The 15,968-nt window shown below is 45.3% G+C and overlaps 1 protein-coding gene across 1 annotated transcript in view; it reads right to left on the minus strand.

The window, feature by feature from the left end:
* tmem104 (transmembrane protein 104) overlaps nt 1-15,968 on the minus strand; it is a 54,488-nt gene that overhangs the window by 28,355 nt on the left and 10,165 nt on the right. The window contains exons 7-8 of the mRNA XM_079745760.1: nt 11,579-11,678; nt 10,384-10,480 (exon numbers count right to left, since the gene is read on the minus strand). Of these exons, the coding sequence (XP_079601886.1) occupies nt 10,384-10,480; nt 11,579-11,678 (197 nt within the window). The remainder of the gene's footprint in view (nt 1-10,383; nt 10,481-11,578; nt 11,679-15,968) is intronic.

The following is a 15,968-nucleotide window of genomic DNA, read 5'->3' on the forward strand; positions in this document are numbered from 1 at the left end:
GCAGAAGAAGAGGGCCATTGGACTGCAAAGACACGGTCTCAGTGTGAGCCAGCTCTGTATCAAACAGCCGCCCAACAGGAGCACAGCAAGCGGGCGTGAATACAACTCCCAGGATATTAAACACTCTCACAAACACACTCACACACACACACACAGCATGAATAAACAACGCCGTTGCCTGCATGGACATGGCTTGCACGCACCAAAGTCAGAGGGAGAAGTTGATGGGATGTCCAGTGATGCCTGGCCGTCTGGTTGGGCAGCCCTGGTGGGGGGCGAAGAGCGAGGGGGGGAGAGGGGGAGAGAGGGGGTCGATGTGTCTGCTGGCTGGCTGGCCAGAGCTCTCCAGGGCAATGCACCGAGGGAGTGTGTACTGACACCACTTGTCACATGGCTGGGAGGTGCATGGCTATGAGCACTAATACGACAACACAAACCATAGAGGAAGAGGTTGTTGGGGTCTGTTCTTAAAGAGGGCACGGAAACCACTCAGATACTGGATCAAATCTCAAATCAAAAGGAACGGTCCTCAGTCGAACAATGATGGTAAAAGGTGTAAAAGGCCAAGATAAATATGCTTTGTTACAACAATATAAACAATGCTTTGTTGAATACGTGGAATGGGTTAACCTTACAATTGTTAGTGCGTGGCACATGTTTCTATGAACATCCTTACTGTATTGACAGAGATATATCGTTTCTCTTCTTCTGACAAATGTATATCACTTTGGATAAAAGTGTCTGCTAAATGCCCTAAATGTAAAATAATATTTTTTAACTACTGATGAACATGGTAATGGCGATTTATCCCAGATAGACAGAAACAGGTACATTTTCTCTAGTGTTTAGTTTTAAGTTTCCGAAGTATTGCTTTGGAGGAGACTATAATTTAAGGAAGTTATTTACTCTTCCCCACAGGAAAGCTTTAACGTTAAAGTACATGTTCATTATTTGTAGTCAATACACAATCAGGCTTTAACTCGCAAGGTACGATGAGCTGAGGCACGGATGAGCCTCAATGTGCATTTGGTAAATAGCCAATATCCACCCGTACCCTCTTCGCATAAATCTTCACGGGGCTATGAAAACAAGAAATGCATTGCAAACAAGCATCGAGTTTAACTGAACCACATCCCATCTCTCCCCATCTCCCGTTATGACCCATCCAGCTCCACAACAAGACCCCATGGCGAACACAGCCATCAAACGAAAATAATTCCCCTGCGGAGGAACGCATTGCCGATTGCTGGTTTTAATCACACTTCTTTTTTACCACCCTAAATAAATCCAAACCTGAATAAACATCTTTTAAACTAATTGCCGGGGCACGGAATCAGCCTCTGGAGTGGCGATGAGCAAACACAATCATCAACTCAAACAAGGAGAGGCGGCTGCATCCACTGCGTGGCCAGAGAGGTGTGTTAACACAAACTTCCTGATCAAAAAGTGGGCTGCGCATCAAGTCATCCGCAGAGACTTGGCAGGGCGCACGGCGGTTCCACTCGTGTGACTTTAATGGGTTATGGAGAACGCTGCTTTTACGTCAGCTTCAGCCACAGGTATAGTGCTCTGTCACAGCTGACTTTCAAAGGGCTTTAAAAGTCCCCGCTAGCCGGGTAATTTGATGGGGAACCCTTGGCCGTGACCCCTCTGATTGGCAAGACAGCTTGTTTAAACGAATGTGGTTCTACATCTTCATTGTAAAGGGGGAGTCCACCAATTTAACATATTGAGGCTCCACTGGGCTTTATGTAATATTGTGCGACTTTCCAATATATTCTGTGTAATTATATTAATCATTAGCAGATGCCAGCAATGACATTCACCATGACCTTTTTAATGACGGTTAGTGTCACAATCATTACATCAATGTATAATTATATATTTTTTCTAAATTACTGTATATATTTTTCTGTTGGTGTATTTTCAGGCGGTGACATCCCAACACTACACACATTGATGGTCAACAGTAGCTTAAAAAACACTAACAATCCCCTTTAAGAGACAGCATCCACCACACTACCATTAGAGCCAAGTGAGGTCCCCAGTTTTTAAAGCCATCTCGTTTTCAAGGCACAGATGCCCTGGCAGAAGTTCCTCAGAAACACTGCTAGCTGTGCGTTTGATTTTGTGCTAAGCGCATAACTTTGGTTACTTTTTGATTACCATAATGGTGCTCATTAAAGATCATTCGGCGCAGGCAATCAGTTTAAACCGAATTGTGCAAATTAAAGAATAAAATAGATAACTTTTTGGCGTAGGGCCTCTGATTAGGCCTGGAGGCCCTTTTACGCTATTGCTTTTTGCCATTAGAGATAATACATTATAAAATAATATATGTACCCCTCCACCACCAACACCACCATCACCACCGCCACCACCCTTACCCCTACCACCACCACCACCACCAGCAATCACACACTTCTTAAAACATTAAAAGCAATGGCGCAGTTAAGATTTACAATGGCTTCCGGGGAGGAAATGAAAAGCCATTATTTGCTCGTGATTTAATAGAGGACGATGATTTTTATACCGCCCTTCATTTGGACCAATGGGAGGGAGTGGGAGGAGCCGGTGCATAAAGAACCAGGACACAGAGCTCCACCCACCCCACCAAAGTGCTCCCACCAATTACGCTCATTGCAGCCCCAACACAAAGCACACCCATCAATCCTCCGTGGGGCCCCTGAATGAAAAAGCTCAATTAGGTATATATTGTCATTCTCCATAGGTTAGGGCATGCCAGGATGCTGGCCTCCACTGCACCCCTCCCCCGACCACCTATCCTGATGAGATAAACCCACCATCGGTGACCTCGGAGGGGGGTCTTCAATTAATCCCCGCGGTGGACCAACGGGAGAACTTACACTCAAGGTCAAGGCTGAAGGGCGTGGCCGCTTTGACGTCTTATTGTTCGCCTGTCCGTGTTTTAATCCGAGTTAGACTCAAAAGGTTCTCGTTATGAGATTCACGTTCCCTTTGCCGCCGCCCCCTCCATGCGCGGTCGCACATAAAGTGAGAGGGCATTACAACGTCCTTGTCCCAGAGAGCCAGTGTTAGCATGGCGCTATGTCGCTGTTTGCACAACAAAGACAGACACACTGTCGTCCAGAGAGAGATATTGGGGGGAAAACAGTGAGTGTGATATAATACCAAAACGAAACACCTTGAAAACCAACCCTTTCTGATGAATTCATGCATTTGTGCTTTTTTCATTACCCACTTTGTCATCCAAGGACCTCGACAGTTTTGGATGAAAAAATAAAATGTCTGCATAATATCCAAGACAAACATTTAAATGTAACCCTCAGTATCTGATATCCATCTAAACGTACCGCCCTGTTGCCTCTACTTATGATCAGTTCCTCCCCGTCTAAAACAAAACCAAATTTCAAATCTGGTATACATGTAGATTATTTTACCAAGATTATTTTGTCAAGTCTTCTATGTTGTCGTGACCCATCCCTCTACAACCTCCAAGTGTCCTCCGATGGCCAATCTAACTTCCCCGTCTGAACCGATGAGCAGCTTTGATTGGGCACCCCCTGCTGCTATGGTCAGGTACTGCTGTGAGACAGTGCTCAGTTCAGAAGAGGCTGTACCTGCTGTGGTCCATGTTAATAAACCACCTGGACTGGGGGCACAGTAACAGCTCGTACTGCGGTCAATGCAAACAAACTAATCGCCTCTATCCATCTCCCTTTCTCCATCCCTCTGTTTAAGTTGAACTCTCTCTCTCCCCGTCTTCCTGTCTCTCCCTCCCTCCCTCTCTCCATCCGTCTCTTTAAGTTGAACTCTCTCTCTCCCCGTCTTCCTGTCTCTCCCTCCCTCCCTCTCTCCATCCGTCTCTTTAAGTTGAACTCTCTCTCCCTCCCTCTGTCTCTCTCCCCCTCTCGCTCAGGTTTCTCCAGCGCTGCATCCATTACACTAACCTCTGAATGTACCTCACTACTAATTCAGCAAACGAGCAGAGGGAACAACGTATGCATCCATGCAAGGTACCATGAATGTCAATTAAACTGGTGTTAATGCGTTCCAGTACAGCCTCCTTTAAACAAAGCCAGGGCAGCAGTTTGAACAGTGCAGCGTTCCGCTCAGCATCGCTGGCATTGCTGATTTGTTTGGAGTTACGGCTTCGACTTCACTCCAGTCCAGTCATTTGATTTACAAATCAATTATTTATCTGCATACGTTACAAGCCTAACCCCTCAACCGTACTGTAATTAAGCGTAATGCGTAATTATGCATTTGACATTGCCAATACTGCACAAACCATATTTTTTATTGTGGTATTTATTACCCTCTCAACCCTTTTATTGTTGATTTGTACTTGACTTTACATTTTTCAAAATCTGATTCTAAATGTTACATAAGGAATAGCAATAAGTAAAACAATAATTAATAAAACAACTATAAACTTAGACAGCAGCCAAGGTCAAGAACATATATCAACAAATAAAAACGGAATAAAAATTGTATAGAGTATTTTGCGGTTATGATTACCTTTATAGGTCAGCACCACAAACTGATATTGGTAGAGTTCAACAAGTTGCAGAACATGTAGGGGTCATAGTTTAAAGTTGAACGCGGAAAGTAAATGAATCAAGTACCCCATTGCGTATTTTGAGTTTATCTAAATGTCGGTCCGAAAATAATGTGCCTCTAAATCCCTTTGCCTAGGTCATCTAAAAAAAAACACACAAACAATGAAATAACCTTTCATAATTCACCAACATATGCATGAAGTCAAACTAACATACAGTGCAGCATGAGAAGAAAGGACACATATACACTCACAGAACACATCGATTTACTCACTTTTTCTCTCACTTTGTCGGTCAAAAAGAGAAAAATGAACTAGACAGTGAAATGACATGTCATTTTCAAACAGGGGGTTAATCCAACTTCAAAGCCCCAGTCGCCTCGTTCTGGAGCCCTAATTGAAATTCTCTGTTTAATTGAGGTCAAGGCTTGTTCGCTTGTTTAATGCTGAAGCACACCCCAGGGAGTACTACTGTCCCCTATAAGTCACGCTGTCGGCAGAACTTAATCCGTACAGGAGAAGTTCTCTCAAGGCCAAGGCCAGCTACATATATACGTCAGTTATGATAAATCACTCAAAAACCTCCAGTGAAGAGGACGAGTCGGAGTGAAAAAAGGAAACTCAACAGAGATGTGGTACACTGATACTTGGCCTCAGGGGCTTCGAAGACCTGGTTCCAAAGTCAATGAAAAAAGAATAGGGGATTGGACATGAGGTCGAGTCTCTGTCAATTGATCCTTAATCTCTGAAAGCTTACACCCACAAAAGGGTGAGGACAGCAAGTCATGTTGCCATTGTGACATGATACAATGATCCATTTGAAGCGAATAATAATCATGATATCAGAGTCCCTCTTGACCCATTTCCAATTGGAGAAAGGTTTGATTATGCTGATATTGCTGCTGCTGAGTAAATGTGAACCCCTCCATTGTGCGTACGCTCTTCAGGTCTAGTTACGGTTTGTTTGTCTTGAGGTTTTTTCTTTTAGAGTCTAATCTATACCATTGTCTGGTGATTAGGGTTTTATGGCTGTAGGTAAATACTAACCCTAACCAGGCAGCACTACTGTCTCTTTCTATTAAAGACCACACAAATAAGCTGGGTAAACGATGGTTGGAAATATCCAGAGCTTTTGCGATTAGAAAATCTTTCAAATATTACAATTAAACTTGAAATTTTGAATAATAAAAATTTGATTAAAAACATTGGCTTACTCTACAGAATATATCTATTCCCATGACAATCGAGGATTAAACAAAACTTTTGTTCACAGATTTTACCAACAGTGATACTCTCAGCGGTTCGTGACCTCAGGTTCCATCAAGAACTAGTCATCAAAACGGAGGAAGATGTGCACTCAAATATAACCTGTGACCAATTCACCTACCGTTCGCCCAATCAATGCAGGCAACCGTCTGCGACAAACCTCCCCTAACTGACCAAGACCTCAATGCAGAAAAACTACAAGCGTGGCAGCCAGGCCGAACGATGCAGAGGTGTGATTCAGCCCCACGCGTGGCCGCAGAGAGCGCCAAGAGGCGTGACTGACCCCTAGTTTAGAAAGAGATGAGGCATTCAGGAGAGAGGGAAGCGGGACGGTCGGAGAGGAAAAAGCCATCAATGTGAACATCTCCGCCCTGAGTGATTGTGACATCTTCCCCGTCTTGTTTTTATGGCTCCTTCTCCCGCACCTCTTTCACTTTCTGTTTCTCTCCCTCAGACACCCATCCACCCACACAGGGATTACAGCCTGTGGAGAGCTACACTTTAATCCTCCCCCTCCACTTCGTTTACGGAGCTCTACTGACGTTATGGTTAGAGTAAGGTGCTGTATCGCTCCCCTCTGCTTCCAGCTGGTATATAGTATGCTCCATTCTCACTCCCATGCCTACACCCAGAGTAAGGCATCCCTCTATAAAAACAAGGCATAGAGACAGAACCAAATTCTTAAACTCTCAGCACATAACTTGCACACAGGAAGGATGGAGGCACTAGCTACACTGTAGTGATTTAATTGATTGTTTGATCATAATAAGTGAATTCTTTGTAATACATTAATTTAGTCACATGTCATTAACAAGTATGGTCAGTTATCGGGATCAAAAAAAGCTACTACAGGTAGAATGCGGACATTGGGGTTCTGATCCAGAACCTTTAGGCTGGGCTTTCATCACTCTAACCCCTCGACTAAACCCCTACCACACAGAAGCTGTGTTAAAAGGCTGGGTACACCACTTTACTAGTAGACTACGAACCATTTCAGCCTGCTCTGAGATAATAATTATTCTACAGTGCCAGAGCAAGGCTGGGAGGAAGTCACTCTGTGCCAAGACTTACTAGGCTGAAGCGCTTCATTCTGCTGATGAAAACGATACGCTCACACCCTCCAAAAACAGGAAATACAGTAGGAGACAGACACACTGCATAGCTCGATGGCAGCTGTGAGATATCTCCAAGATGGATGATGTCTGATGGCGTAGACGGGTGAAAACATCAATATTGAGCAAGCGAGAAGATAACCTTGCCTAATAGCCTGGCACGGCCCCAATACCGCAGACATAGTGCAATAGTGGAACAATGCAGGGCAATGCAGAGTTCCCTTCAAAGTCTCAGATACCGCACACACACTCTCTAAGGAGAACCGATGACGTCTGATTCAAAGGCCTGGCTTTGAAGTTTTTTTTTTTCCCCATTCTCTTGAGCCTCTGGCCACAAAATGAATTAATTCAGTTGACAGCAGTAAGACCAAATCCTTACTTTAACAGATTGTCCTTCTATTGGAAGCGGTCCAGTTGAAGGCCGACGCCGAGAGCTGTCTGCTAAGCACATCCCGTGAGGCAAGCAGAGTGCAAAACAAAGTACACCTTGTACTCAGGAGGTCTTTAGAAAAGAAACTACACTCAACTACATCCGGGATGGTGCTGTTAACGGAGGGTGAACTCCATCAGCCCTGCTGGTGAACGGAAACCGAAAGGGGGTGACGTTAAATAGTTTGATGTTACGCTCAATGTAAAGGAATGTTGTTTAGGGACAAGTGTTCAGAGCTCTTTGGTTAGGTCAGCCGTCTCAGGCCGGTATTGATACCCCCGCTGTCCTGTCCAAGAGGGCTGATTCATTATAGTGCTATACAAGTACAATACAAGACCAAGTAGATAGAGAATTGATGTAAACACGGCTGTTGAAGACACACACCATCCAAAAATGCAGATACACCTCATTTCCCCCACAAAATAAATGTGTTTACTTGAACCACAGCCAAGGCCAAAACCATAAACACGTATTGGACAGAGGGGGATTTAGAAAGCGGCCTCACCAAACCCTTGTAACTCTGTCCTGTGCGGGTTTTAATACGAGGGATACGTAGTTGTCCTCTGACCACCACCAAAACTGGGGGTGTGTGTGTGTGTGTGTGTGGGGGGGCTGTCTGGTGCCACAGTGGACGAGATGGAGGATGGCTGGAAGGGGTCCCTAAATTATTTAGGTTAATCAGAGGGTTCTTTGGAGGTCAGGAAGGTTGACCCGGCCTGGAACAAAACCCGGGGTTGACCCGGGAACAAAATTGCAGAATGACAGTGGAGATGATACATGCCACATGCTAGCAAATACGAATTTCGATAAACAATGATTTATTTACGATTTATTTACCTACATGAAAACAAAACCGTAGAAGAGAGAGTGTTGGGCGAGTGTATGTAAAAGAAAATATGTCCAAAATATGTCAATATGTCAAATATAATCTAAATAAAATCCAACCAATCGACTGATAGGAAGGCCACAACATCAGTGAGTGTCAGCCAATGACATTTATCCTTAAGCGGGCAATTTAAATGAATATGGGCCTTTATCAATGCCAAGAATGCACAGAACCGACTTATGTTCTTGGGGAGAACGTACTTGCTACTCCTACTTGGAAGTACGACCTTGCAAGATCACGAGCACGCAGGACGCTGTTGACAGTTTGAGACGATGCGTTCTTGCTGGTATTGCACAATATCCCTAGGGCTTTATCACCAATAACAATTGAAGATCATCTGATTACTCCTCAACCGTACACTAAAAAGTTTATGTCTATTCACAATAAAAAAATAACGACAGTCCCCTTTCGTACGGCTTCTGTTGTTTAATTTATTACCTGAGTTATACAGTTGTTGACCTGCTTTTCCTCTGCCGTCTGCCCCGTTAGCCCCAGCGGTCTAAGTATTACTGGCAGCTCGCTAGCCCACACCACCAGATGCTTATGGAGCTTTTCGGCTGCAATACTTTCAATTGTTCTTTACGAAATGCTAACTTGTGCATTGGGAGAATACTTAGTCCGCAAAACATGACGTTTCACAAGGACACAAGAACAAAAAAGTACAGAGAAGATCGCAGATTGAGAAAGGCCCTATATATCAGTCCTGTCAGATGAGATAATGTATTAGTGACATTCCTACTATTTATTTAAACTTTTCACAGAGCAGGTCCAACATGACAATGTCGTTAAGTACACACAGATTTAGAAATTAATCATTATTCAGCACCAAATGCGCAACCCATAGACTTGTTAGTCCAGAACCACTGGAATCCATGACACATTTATCGCATGCATAAATATGCATGAAAAACGCATGTAATCGTAAACATAACCTCATTGGCTCGTATATTGAGTAGAAAATAAAAGGGCAAAAAGGAAAAACCAAAAATCGATAAAGGGGAAGATTTTCCATTTACACAACAGAAGAGAAAAAAAAGAATGATGAGCCCAATCAATCAATGTCACTGTAAAACACACACACACACACACACACACACACACACACACACACACACACACACACACACACAAACACACACCGTTGTCCCTTGTCTGCCATAGATTGAATAGAGGCATAGGAAAGGTGGGAAAGAGAAAAGTTGGATTGAGAAGGGCGAGGTAGAGGGATAGATGGATAGAGCAAAAGAAGAAAGGACAGACAAAGGAAGAGGGAAAGTGCTACAGATCAGGGGTCGGCAACCCTAGGCACGCGTGCCAGTAAAAAATAATAATCTTATTTTATTATTATTATTAAAATATTTCACTGCACAATACGGCAGCATAATTATTAATACAGATTTTTGTTGCACTTAATTCTGTTTTGGGCATTTCCTCCCAGTGCAAATATGATTAAATGAGTTACTGAAAGCAGTGTTCTGAAATGGGATCAATTAATAGTTTTTAAACCTATGTTGTGAGTAATAGAGAAGAAAATGTTTAAAATACTGTTGCAAGTGGCCTGTATGCATCGCCTTCACATGGTTTTGCAAAGCTGTACATGTTAAAGATATTGATGTGGATGGTTCCAGCATTCTCATATATTCTCGTTTTTTACATTTCTCACAGTGCAAATATGTTTTTGAATGGGTTTCTGAAAGTGGTGTTTTAAGGTGGGACAGATGTAATTATAATTTGTAAGCCCATGTAGCAAATATAACAACAAAAAAAACATTTAAAATGTTGATGCATGATTGTGGGCTATATGGAAATAATACAATTCAAGGTCTTCTGAAAATGTTTTTGGTCGCTGTGTCATAATTCAGCTTAATATTTAATATATTGTTGCTTAAGGCACACTCATTAACGAGAAAATGTCAAACTGGCACTGCATGTTGAAAAGGTTGCTGACCCCTGATATAGATGGACAGGAGATGATAGGGCTAGAAGAGAAGGCTGAGAATAGAGGGCTGGAGAACGAGTGGAACAGAGTGATAGCAGGGTGGATGAAGAGAGGAAGGGTGGTATCGACTGATTAGGGGGGTGGAGATACAGAGGGACAGAGATAAAGGAGGGATGGAGGTATGTAGAAAGATGGGCCAAAACTCACCAAGAAAACCCTGTAGGCGTCGTTCCTGGTGACGGGGCCCCAGCAGAGGTCGGTGTCGTTGTACTTCACAGTGCCAGCACTGCACGAGTGGTTTCCACTGCAGAGAACAAACACACAGCTGTTTAGAGGACTTATGGGGAAATGGTGGCCCTTTCATGTCCACATGACCCCCTTTTTTTTTTTTACTTCTTGACCCATGCTTTACCTCTCATTATGCATAGAATAACATCATAAATATAACATAGGTTGTGGCTGGGGTGATAACTTGGATATATAAGGCTTTATTGCCAGTATTCGTGAATAGATACAAAACCAAGATGAACAAGAAAAAACAAATCAAATCATTGTGTTTATATTTTGTGAATATTTCAGTGTGGAACTCCACACACTGCCACTGAAACAAGCATCTTTCCCCTGCTACTTCTGTGGGTTGTTGTTTTTTAACTCCTAGGGCCACTTCCATCTTTATGAAATCCTTTATTGGCGCCTCGTCCACTTCCAATAAGTGGAAATGGAAGGCCTGAAACCAAGCCTCCACCGGTCCCGCGGCCAAACACATTATTGCTCTTCCTTCTCTTGAGGGGAGGGTGATGGGGAGGTTTAGGGACTCACTGTCTGCCACACTCAATGTGTCAAGTCTGCGTACTGCACATGCATATTCGCTTTGTATAAGTGACCTTAGGCACCCTTGAGCAAGATGCCTAACCCCAGCCATTTTGCCTTTATCAAAAATCACTGCGAGAGTATTTAGTAACAGTAAATGGTAGTACAAAATCCAAGTAAATGTAAATGGTAAATGTAGTACATTTACACAGCGTTTTTCTAACCAGTGGTCACTCAAAGCGCTTTACAATATGGCCTAACATTCACCCGTTCATGCACACACTCACACGCCTACGACGGCGTCGACCACGCAGGGTGACAGCCAGCTCGCCGGGAGCAGTCAGGGTGAGGCGTCTTGCTCAGGGACACCTCGACACTAAGCTAGGAGGAGCCGGGGGGTTGACTAGCAACCTTCCGGTAACCAACCATCCTGCTCCGCCTCCTTAGCCACATGCCGCCCTAACGTAACGCGTGTCTTACCTTCACACATATGCATATAGACTGTATAGTCCTGTCTATAATAGTATTGGTTCAATCAAAGGGGTAGGTATTATATCACAATACATAATGACGACAGAGTGCTGGGTATTACCAGGCGACCTCCATGAGGGAGATGGGCACTGCGGCAGCGTAGATGGCCAGGTCTCCGTACAGGTAGACGATGATGCAGATGTAGAACATGTTCACACCCACTGGAAGGAGGAGAAGAGACGAAGGGTCAGGAGAGCAGGGCCAGAACCAATAACATCCAGATACATTGACATTTAGGGCATTTAGCAGCCTTTATCCAAAGTGACCCACAACTATTCATACACATTCTCACACCGATGGCGGAGTCATGCAGGGTGACAGCCGGCTCGTCAAGAGGAGTTAGGGCAGTGGTTCTCAACCTTTTTTGAGCAAACGCCCCCTTGACCTTACCCTGATCCTCTGGCACCCCCCCCCCCCCCCCCATAAAAATTAATTAAATACACTAACAACCCCACTCACACTTGTGTTATATTGCTTAAAGGTGTCATTGCATCGGTTTTCATTGATTTTGCGGTGGTCACTAATAGCAACGAATGCCCTCTGAGTCGGTTTTGGTGAAAAACATATGAATAAATATTAATGAATATTCATAACATGCAAATGTCTCCCCTCTGATTGGCTAACAGCACTGTCCATCACTGTAATGAACCCAATTAAACTTCCAGAGCGACACAGGGGGGAGAGAGAGAGAGAGAGAGATCTATTGGCCAAGAAAGAAGAGTTGAGGAAGAAATAGTTGGATTGAACATTCATTCACCACGACCGCGGTGCGGGCACTCCCGCGACTCCCGGCTGCCACGTCTCCCGTCGTGCCGCGGCCGCGGCACCCCGCGGCCCGGGCACCGTGACCTTGGGCACCGCGGCCGTGGCCACGGCACTCCCGCCGTGCCCCGTGAACGAATGAATGAATGGCCCGGGAACCGTGGGCACCGTGAGCGCGAGCGCGGCCACGGCACTCCCGCGTCTTCCGCGGGCCCCGTGAATGAATGAATGGCCCTGGAACTGCGGGCACCGTGACAGCAGCCCGGGCAATGCGGGCACCGCGGCCCGGGAGCCGCGGGCACGGCACTCCCGCGCCTCCCGCCGTGCCCCGTCAATGAATGAATTGCCCGGGAACCGCGGGCACCGTGACAGCGGCCCAGGCAACGCAGCCCTGGAACCACGGGCACCGCGGCCCGGGCAACGTGGGCACCGCGAAAACAGATCGCGTCCAGAGGCCTAATTAGGCCTATATATTTTGTATTTGAAATGCAACGGTCTTTTCGTGGAGACTACGCTCAGAGCAGCTGGAACCTAACAACAGCAAGAGGAAGGAGGAAAACGGGCTATGAAACAAAAAAATTTTTATTTTTTTTTTCCCATGTTTGATTGTGTTGTGTTGGTTATTGAACTGTTAACCCGCAAACTTGGGTTATGTTTATCTGCGATAGAGATCATGATGATAGCTGATGTAACGGGAGTCCGGGCGTGTCCAGGACCGAACCGTGCTGTATGACCACTGTTCCACTGCGCATAGACAGTAAAAAGTAGCTGAGACGGTAGAGGGGTTAGAAACCAATAAATGAAAATAGTCATAGTATTTATTTCAGGTAGCCTATTTTTCATCAAAAAATTTTGAAAACCATGAAACCTTAAAATCCTCCCCAAAAAAATCACGTTCCTAGCGCCCCCCTATGTCGTGTGAATGCCCCCCAGGGGACGGTACCGCCCCCGTTGAGAAACCATGAGTAAGGGGTCTTGCTGTAAGTGCTGTAGGCCATACCACCCTGAACACGCCCGATCTCGTCTGATCTCGGAAGCTAAGCAGGGTCGGGCCTGGTTGGTGCTTGGATGGGAGACCGCCTGGGAATACCAGGTGCTGTAAGTGGTGTTGGGTGGTGGCCAATAGGTGGCACCCTTCCCCCTGGCCTAAACATCAATCCCGATGCCCCAGTGCAGTGACGGGGACACTGTGCTGTGGAAGGCGCCGTCCTTCGAAGGAGACGTAAAACTGAGGTCTTGACTCACTGAGGTCATAAAAGATCCCAGGGAACTTATCGCAAAGAGTAGGGGTTTCCCGGTGTCCTGGCCCAACCAGGCTCATTCAATTTGGCCCCCTAATCGTCCTCCTGTATAATTGGCTGACTCATTAATTCCCTTACTCTCCACCACAAGCTGGTGTGTGGTGAGCGTTCTAGCGCAGATTGGCTGCTGTGCATCGCCCAAGTGGGTGCTACACACTGGTGGTGGTAAGTGAGGTCCCCCCTTCAATGTAAAGCGTCTTTGAGTGTCTAGAAAAGCGCTATATGAATTCAATCCATTATTATTATTGCTCAGGGACACCTTGACTCTCCACTAGCAGGAGTTGGGGATCAAACTAGCAACATGCCGGTTACAAAACGCTGTACCTCCAGAGCTAAGATGAGCCCAGACACAATGCCAATCAACAGTTAAACGTACTATGTGTAAGAATATGATATTCCTTCTCATTACTGGCCCCTTTGGCGGCTAATGGTATACGAATTTAAGCCAGCTCAAACTCATGCATTCAGCGCTGGGGTTGAAGCTCCATGGGGTTGAAGCTCCGAGTCTTTGTTAGACATTATCATAAATACCGTGCTTAGGCATCACTTCCTTCCTTCTTCCTTGCAAAACCGCCCAAGTTTTAATATAGTAGGAATCATCCCTCAGACTGTCCTACCCTCTACTTCTCATTGTTTATGTTAAATTACAACATTTCCATATATATCCAATTTAAAGCGTTTCATGAATGTAAAATTCCCTTTTAAGACATCCTTAAAAAACAGAAAACGACGAGGAGTCTTTCTAACGCCGCCTATCCGAAGACTGTGTACTTTGGGTTGTAATCCATCATGGCCCACCGGGGCCAGCCAACGGGATCACACGTCGTGACACCCCGAAACCATCGGGCCTGGTTTAGCAGGCGGCTGCCAAGCGGCAGATTGTGATGGATAAAGGAGTGTCAGGTCCATATCACGGAGTGATAAAGCCTCCCGCCAGACCAGTCTTACCGTTCTGTCACATCACCACAGGCACGACAAGAAGCACTCATTAATGGATTCATTACGTGTGTGTGTGCGTGCGCTACCCCCTACACACTGCGTAGAGACGTGCATCTATTAGCACTTCCAATTCTTTACAGCGAAGAAGTCTTCAATGATTTGCCCCTTTGAGGTAAACACTAACCATGTTTGCGCACACATACACACACACACACACACAGCCATTCATTAACACCAAGGAAATTAAGAGGAGAGCCAATTAGAAAGGAGTTTTCATAACGAGACGTTATGTGGAGCAAACCGATTGCTCCGCCGTTATTCGTCCATGGGAAGCTAATCACAGACACGTGAGCACAGTTAAACCCAGCTTGACACCCAGCAGTAAATATCTGCTATGACATTATAACATTTTAAGACAACCCAGGAAGAACGGACTGCAAAAAGGCACAATAATAAAGAGCTAGACTCATTTGAAACTCATATTTGCGGTTGGTTAGTTTCACATTTCCAGTTGGTTCAGGACATCCCTTGGGGACTCAAACATGTCTCCATGCTGCAGCCTGTAGCCCGGGTCCATTAGCTCCACTGGGGGAGATAAGGGAAGACTGTATGCCTCCCCCCATTTCTCCCCCACCCTGATGGTCTCAGAAAGCGATTGCAGGGCCAGGATGCCGATTGTGCAGCAGGGTCTGTCAGCCGCCCTAACTAATACCCCTCCTTTACCTGAGAACACACCACCACCCCCCCCCCCCCCACCAAACAAATGATGGCTGCTCGCCGCGGTGGGGAGGTCTGAGGCCAGGTGGCGCTTAGTCCACGGCCCGATCCATCACAGGGCCCGCCCCCAGACTGACCCTGACCAATAGGAGAGCCACCTGTGTGGCTGGGGAGTTGAGAATGGATGGCCAATAGGTGGGGGGTATAATGTGGTGGTCTGGCCATTGGTCAGATTGAAAAATTAATCATAACCTGGAGCTAAGGTAAGATGTAGTCTGTTAATGGAAGAATTCCCCCAAAAAAACACTTAGAACACGTAGAAGCCCTTTTAGTAAAAAAAAGAAAAATGGCATAGGGTTGAAGAGGTTAAAATAAGTGTGACCAAAATATTTTCTAAACATATGGTGGCCCAGATGCAGAAGAGAATAGAGGTCAAGGACGGGCTCAAGATTGTATGCACTGCAGGTATTACATTTGACGGTTGAGACACTATTGGATCAATTATTCATTCTAGAAGACAATTTGGAACAAGCCCTAGTTAAGAGTTTTACATGACAAGTCCGGTTCAGCTGAGGTGCTCTTTGTCACAGCCTCAAAGTACTCAGCAGACCCACGCGGGAGGTCTTCTGTTCAACAGGGACCAGAACCATTACCTCAATCTCATCTAACAGCAAACCACAAGGGTACTCTTGGTATGGTCTTTGTACAAATTATAGGATTCCCTCTTCATGT

The sequence above is a fragment of the Pollachius pollachius genome (assembly GCF_949987615.1).
Source record: "Pollachius pollachius genome assembly, chromosome: 11".
In the NCBI taxonomy this organism is placed as follows: Eukaryota; Metazoa; Chordata; class Actinopteri; order Gadiformes; family Gadidae; genus Pollachius; species Pollachius pollachius.